The sequence below is a fragment of the Photinus pyralis genome, unplaced genomic scaffold, assembly GCF_008802855.1.
Source record: "Photinus pyralis isolate 1611_PpyrPB1 unplaced genomic scaffold, Ppyr1.3 Ppyr1.4_LG1, whole genome shotgun sequence".
Classification (NCBI taxonomy): domain Eukaryota; kingdom Metazoa; phylum Arthropoda; class Insecta; order Coleoptera; family Lampyridae; genus Photinus; species Photinus pyralis.
In genome coordinates, this window is record NW_022170249.1 from 68,543,314 (window position 1) to 68,550,873 (window position 7,560).

The 7,560-nt window shown below is 36.1% G+C and overlaps 1 protein-coding gene across 1 annotated transcript in view; it reads left to right on the forward strand.

Moving 5' to 3' along the window:
* LOC116166292 (nephrin-like) overlaps positions 1-6,334 on the forward strand; it is a 124,084-nt gene extending 117,750 nt beyond the window's left edge. Inside the window, exons 8-11 of the mRNA XM_031481213.1 lie at positions 3,497-4,093; positions 4,163-4,423; positions 4,493-4,638; positions 5,293-6,334. Coding sequence (XP_031337073.1) covers positions 3,497-4,093; positions 4,163-4,423; positions 4,493-4,638; positions 5,293-5,589 — 1,301 coding nt within the window. The 3' untranslated portion in view covers positions 5,590-6,334. The remainder of the gene's footprint in view (positions 1-3,496; positions 4,094-4,162; positions 4,424-4,492; positions 4,639-5,292) is intronic.
* Positions 6,335-7,560: the final 1,226 nt, after the last annotated feature.

Here is a 7,560-nt window from a genome sequence, read left to right on the forward strand (position 1 = left end):
ATGAAGTTGAAACTCGTTATAAATCCCCTTGCTTTTCTAACTGGAATTGAATTTCATACGATTAGGGAGTGGGAAGGAAATAATCAATATAGCGAAAAAATTTTCACAATACTTTACAATTTGTAGCTGGTTTCATAATGAAACAAAATAGAAATGCAAAAAAACTCCTGAACTAATCACGATAGCAATACCGGCTTCTAACGACTGAACAAAATTTAAATTTTCTTAGATGCAATACTCGCAGCTTCTATTCCTTCCTTTATTTAACAAAATTTGAGATTCATATTCCACTACAAACTTCTTTATTCTACTTCTTTGAGAAAACACAAATTGAAAATTATGTAGCGTTACTTAAAAAAATCCAATCTACTTTAATATGCAAAAAGTGCACAGAAAAGTTTTAGAATGCGAGTAATACGAGCATAAACATTATTTTCCTAGTCATTTCTGAGCTCCGTGCTGTACGTTCTATTGCTTAATATGCGAGATCCAAATGTATGCAGATTAAGTTAGTATTTACTCAGTGTTCAAGAAAAATACACCGAAAGATAAATTTGAATATTATTTTTATGTCAACAATTAATTATTTTCAATGGACGTGAGTGTTCTGTCTTTTTAACAAACAACTTATAAAAACAGTTTAATTTTAAATTTGTAAATGCATTAAACACCCATATCAAAGGGGTGATTATTTGATTGGAAATCTTCAACCATCATTCTACACACAAGAAATTGGTATTCTGTCTCCAGTCCGTCAGTGTTGTCGAAGTTCAGACTTTGAATCTCGCCTCAAATGTAAAAACCGAAATGTCCTTACAAAATTGCTTTTTTAAATACTCACTTTCCCTGTATAAAACTTGCAAGAGACAAGGGAAATAACAGTGAAATCAAACTAACGAAAGAAATAGTGGTTTTTACTCTAATCAATATCAAATAAAATTGTCTCCAAAATTAAATAACGGTTTCTCACCCATACAAAAATAATGCCAGATATTCAAAATTATAACCATAATTCAACAATGACCGCATAAAAATTACAGGACAGAATACACCTAAAGAGTTACGGAAGTTGTCTCTTTGTTGATGATCGATCCCAGATATCAAATCTGTTTCGCACGTGAACTTTGGGCACAGATCAACAAAATTAATCATAATGAAGCATGAGACATCTATCTGAATCGTTAAAGGGATTGAATAAACGCCCCACCACGAATGAAAGTAAACACAAAATCCTACTTAACAAAATTGGACTACAACAGCGTCCGAATAAACAAACCCCGCATATGGGTTCGACTACAAATTAAACAAAATCTTAGATTGCTAAGTTTTCGGTTACAAATCCGAATAAAAATTCGAAAATTGCGAAAAGAAACAACGCCCTTAACCAAGACGACGTAACGCACTAAACTTGCTCTTCTTAAATTCTTTGCCAAACAGGTTGCAGAAACGTTGATTTAAATCTAACTTAACTGGCTGAACGCAAATACACAATCGATGAATCGAATGGCTGTCCGTTTAAGGTTGACGACAACTTCACTGAAAACTGCTATCCCAAACTGCTACGTACAATTTCTTTAAAGCTTTAACTTCATCTTGGACTCTTGATTATCACGTACTGACTTGTCTTTGACGATCAATGAATTTGTTTAAATGCAAAAAACTTTGCCAGCAACTTTAATGTAGAAACGCGCGCCTTCTAAATTTTCAAAGGACAGCAACTCAGCCTCAAAATTGTCAAAAGAGCGTTTCTAAACGCTAACTCTGGTATTTAAGCGGACTTCCCTCCTATACAAGTCGAAATTTCTCATCAAATTATCGACTCGACAAACCACCTTGCTACAGGACCAGATTTTACGTGAAATTAACTTATCTAAAAAGTTTTTTTTTCCGATTGAAATCCTTATTTATAGATAATTACATCTATCTTTTCTAAAAATAAACGAAATATCCCATGAATCAAATCTAAACTGTTTTTACATGCTGTAAATCTGCATACACATTACTGTCAAATTTATCCTTTAATTAGCGCCATTAAAAATCTAAAGTTTAAATCCGGCGACCTGGCGAGCCATGAAATAGGGGCGTTAGTACCAATCAACTGATTCGGGAACATATCATTTAAATATTGTGTTGCTCTTTGCGTATTGTGGGCAGGTGCACCGTCTTGTTGATAATATAAATCTCGTACGACATTTAGGGGCACATCATCTAGCATATTTGCTAACGCGTCTCTTATGTAAACGATCATCTGTGGGAGTGCCTACCGTCATACATATGAAACAAATATTTTGTCTTTCAAATAATAACTGAATAATAAAATTTCAAGTCTCTTCCTTCGCTTAACAACAAATAATAAAACTCAAGGCGTCTTTTATGGTCTCCAAGATGTAAATGTTGGATTGATATCGGGCAGATTATGCTGCATCAGAGCAAAATCGCGACAGATAACCATTAATGTGCATGCCGACAGAAGAGAAAGATGAAGAACTAAAAGACCAGTACTATGAGCAATTAGAAGTAATATTTTGAAGTACACCTAGGTATGACAAAGGCGGTTTTAACGCAAAAATTGGTAGAGAGTAACAGGAGATAATAGTAAACACCAGGACAGTAATGAAAAAGGAAAAAAATGTATTGTTTTGTATGGAAATTGAAATGAGAATTATAAGCACGCGCTTTCAACACAAAGGTATTCATAAGGGCACTTGGATATCTCCAAGTGACCAAACAGTTCATCAAATAGATCACTGCTTAATAGAGGAAAAACACCAACAAAAATTGTTTCTTTTCTTTAATAAATAAATATTTCACAATCACAAATAGACGAGGATTATGCTCATTGGGGATACCACTTAGAAATAACTCATCTTGTACTCTGCCTTAAAGGTGGTGTAAAGAGGAGTACACGTATTATGAGAAAAATAAATGCCAGGACTGTTTGAATCGGGTTTTCTCAAAAACCGTTACTCTTAGGAAAAAAAGTAATAATATGTTTTTTGTGGGCAACTTCCTAAGATTTTTGCGAAAAACCGTTATTCTTGACCTTAGACTTCGCGTAACATCTTCAGTGACGCATGCATCGGCGGGGACTTTTGGCATGTTGTTTAGAACCACAAAAGGAAGCTTCATGAAAAAATCCAACTTTCCCCTATTTCTTGCAAATGAATTATCTTTATCCCCGGTTTATTAAAGTAAAAAATTATACAATAAATAACGTCTAGTCACATAATATTTTAACTTAATTAATTTAAATTGGAAGGGAATGTAAATAAATTAAATGTGTCATATTGTCCACCTGTATTTTATATTCTGGACCTGTTCAGTAACGTTCACAAACGTTTGTATTTAACACCTACATTTGTGTCTGTTTCAAGATACTATGCTAAATATCGAATTACGTAGGTGACGGATGTGCAAATACGCGAACTAGTGCGATTTGTAACACTAGATAATCACATAGTTTAAGTTGTTCATTGACACATTTTGTACATTGCAGATAAACCTGTCTGTCGACCCAACCTAAAGCCGGTCTATGGGGTCGCAAGACACGAAAACGCACACATTCTGTGCGAAGTTGAATCTTACCCACCCCCGGATAGCTTTAAGTGGTCGTTCAACAATACGGCAAATACTGTGGACGTCCCGCAGAGTCGCTTTCAGTCCGGACCGCATCACTCCTCCTCCACCCTAACCTACACCCCGGTAACCGAGTTAGATTACGGCACCGTAATGTGTTGGGCCAACAACCTTGCAGGACGTCAACAGGAACCTTGCGTGTTTCACATTTTAGCCGCCAGCAAGCCGGACCCTCCTTTCAATTGTAGCATACTAAACCAAACCTCAGAGTCGTTAGAGGTACAATGTATAGAGGGGTTTGACGGCGGACAACCCCAATATTTTCTACTGGAAGTGTATGATCAACAGAACGGGTTTCTATTAGGAAATATTTCCGCAAAGTTCGCCGTATTTAACGTTAGCGGATTGGACTCCGGAAGAAATCTCAAGATGGTTGTTTATGCTGCCAACTCTAAAGGAAGGAGCGAGTCTGTTCTATTGGAGGGATTTACGCTAAAAGTGGCGGAAAAACAAACAGGTAACTCTCGCGCCTTTTTGCTTTTATGGATTACATGCAATTTGTTCCATTCTCATAATGTATTTACAGTCTTATCCTTGGGAACAAGCGATCAAATTGAAATTGCACCAATGCTGGGTATCTTGATAGGGATCGTGACTGCTTTACTACTCGTATCGGTGGTAATCTTAGGAGTTGTTAAAATCCGCTCATCTCAAGGGGAAGGATCTCATATTCTCAGACCAGGATTTCTACCCGTAAAAGAGAAAGTTACTCTGCCATTACGATCGGAGTCAGAAGACCTCTTCGAAAAGGACGATAAAAATCCCGACGTAGTGCCCGCTAACAAAGGTACTTATTCTCATTACTAATTTATATGTAAGCGCTTCATTTATTTCACGATGAGCCTTTTTTTGTCAGATTCCGACTACCAATTGGGGTCAGCCGCACAAACGCCAGGGTTAAATAATTCAGTGATATCCGCAGAGTATGAAGGTTCAGGTCAACATATTACACCCTTGACTGAAGCTTACATAACCAGGGATCGGGCGTATGCTCCGCAGCCAGTAAGTTAGCATAATAATTGATCCAATTCCTGCATTTAATATATTCGTGTAGTTTATTGTTGTTCGAGTTGGTGGCTGGCTTATTTCATTACGTCACACCCCACGTTGACTAATTTACATGTTCTAGTTTTATTTAATCTTTAAACGATTTTGCACAACATACATTCTAGTTTTCTCGCATCGTGTTTTATTATAGAAATGTTTTGCTTTTGTAGGGTCGCTATACGCCGTACAAAGACGTATTTTAGTAGTTGAAGTAAGTGTATTTCTCAAAAGTGCTGTTATATACTTTTATTTATGCTTGTTTCCCGCTTAGATGGAATGGACGAGCGTATCTGCTTTAACAAGGGTCGAAGCGAAACTGTACGGGGGTAAAATAATCAGCGCGTAACAACTAATAACGTTCCAACAATAACAGCGGCCGGAAAATATATTTCCCTTTTGCTTTATGGACAATTGAAATTGCGCAACTTAATTATATACTCGTACAATTATTTACTGACGCGTTAACATAAATTAGACGCGTTTTCTCGCCACTTTCAGCACTTTCCTGTTTTAAAGCATGACAAACACGCCTAGTAGCCTGAAATTAACCTTACGCATAGATTTTGCTTGCATTTCTAGCATATTATAAATACTATCTTGTACGTGCAGGTATCGAATGAAGTAACCTACGCCGAACTGTCAATCACACGTCCCAATTCGTTGGAACCTATCAAGAATGGCGTTAATCAATATGGAAGTTTGCAGCGAAGAGATGAACCTACAATATATGCACAAATAGATCATAGTAGGCGACCACCTCCGGCACCAGTTAAGACGTCAATCACTTCACCTATTATATCACCTGTTTCGACTCTGTTTCCTACAGCCAAACCTAGTTTATATCATAGAGAAGTTGTCACAGTTAGAACGCCGCTGATGGGTTGTCAACAAGAAAGTTGTGTTTAGATTAGATAGTAGAAATACCGAATAAATAACTTCCTGAAAGGCATTTAGATTGTACTTCGTATAATGTTTTCTAAAAAAAATGGACAATAAATAATGAATAATTCTAGCTATGTAAATAAAAATGAAATAAATCAATTTTTACGGATACAGACAACGTACTATAAGGCATATCTTGTAAAATATTTTACCATATCCTTAAAACTCATTTGGGAAAAGTTGAGTTTAACAAAATTAGTTAACAACATCATATCTAAAAATATCAGAATTTGTAAATTCTTTGGAGAGATGTCACTTCTATTTTACCTATCCACTTTTAATGTACAGAACAAGCTCTATCGTTACAAACGATTGTATTTCCTTCTAGTCTATTTTTGCGTATTATTTAATAATGTTAAAGAAAGATCCTATGTAAATAGAACAAATATATTATATTTAAGGGCTATTGTGAATGGAAGTGTGATAAATGAATGAGGTCGTAGCACGAGAATTGTACACTTTGTATATACACAAGTTTAAAACCGTTAAATTAAATTAATAAATGTGATATCATATGCTTCAACCAGAACGATGACAAAAATTATATAAATCAATTCGTGTTTGAAAATCACCGGGTTTACATGTGCATCATTTCTTTGTAAACTCTGTGAGTGAAATAAGAATATTATTGTAACTTAGAGTAATCTTTGGAAACCATTCTTGTTGTACTTTATCGTGTCTTTTGAATATAATTTCTAAAATATCTTGACTGTGCGTTTAATTAAGATTGTCTCCTCCGCCTTGATAAATGCAAAAATCTGGGGCATGAGAGGAAGGTAAGTAACGTCTTCCAATACAAAAGTTCCATACTGATTCAAGTAGGTACCAGACATTCATTCTGGGATTGGCAACTGATGAGATGGGGAATTATCAAGAGAATCATTACTTCTGTGAGTGAGGGTACTAATTAATGACAAAGGCTACATTTGCAAGAAAAGTATCATCTATTTTGTCTTAAAAGTCTATTGATGTACGCCACTTGTGATGCTTCCGGTCTTGCCAATCCGTAAACCTCCTTTCGGTCAATCTTCTTAGTCTATCACATTTATAGTTACCCATTTACAGAAAGAGCACCATTTCCTATCCTTAAAGCTTACCGTACATATTCTATTAGTGACACCATTTCTTCTTGTTTAGCTATCTCGTCCGCCTTTTCGATAGCCACTCCTACCTCTCCCACTAATCTAGCTGGTACAGACCTTTTTTACCCACGCCGAAGTGCTATTTGAAATTGATTCATGACGATGTCTTTGGTCTTCTTGATCACTCCCGGTCTTTCATCTTCTTGCGCCCAAGCCATGTGTTTCCTTCCGGAATTTGTTTCGCTAATAATTTTAACCATGTCACATATTCTGTCACTGGTTCGTTACTCCTCTGATAACTGTAGTGCTGATTCTTCTAGAACTCGTTTAGGTAAACATTTTGGGATGACCTTTTCTTTGAAGAGTCACCATGTCACCTGGCTGGCACTATGTTCAAATTCTGTTTCGTAGAAATTCCTTGCTTCTCCTTCCAACCTGTAGGGGTAAGGTCCCTAGTGGCGGACACCTAAGGTTTTTAGTAACAATTAAAAAAGACTAATTGAAAAATATATTTTTATTTATGAATTAGGTAAGCAAACAAACTTTAAAACAAAACTAAATTAACAAAGAGGCAACTTCTACATAACAACAATTCAAAAACATAAATTAAATTATGTATAGCGAAAATCAACGCTGTCTTAGAAAGTGGCACCTAGTACCGGACAGACTTTCACTTCGAAACCCTATCATCGCAAAGTTTTAAAACATATAGCACCGATCACATATGTATGCATCTGAACATTCTGGAATGTCAGCACAGGCTTCGTGAGTCCACCCTTAGCAGCTCGAGCACTGTATCTAGTATTCGTCGTAGGCTGCGTGGTCTTCTCTGTTTGAGATGCTTCAATTAACG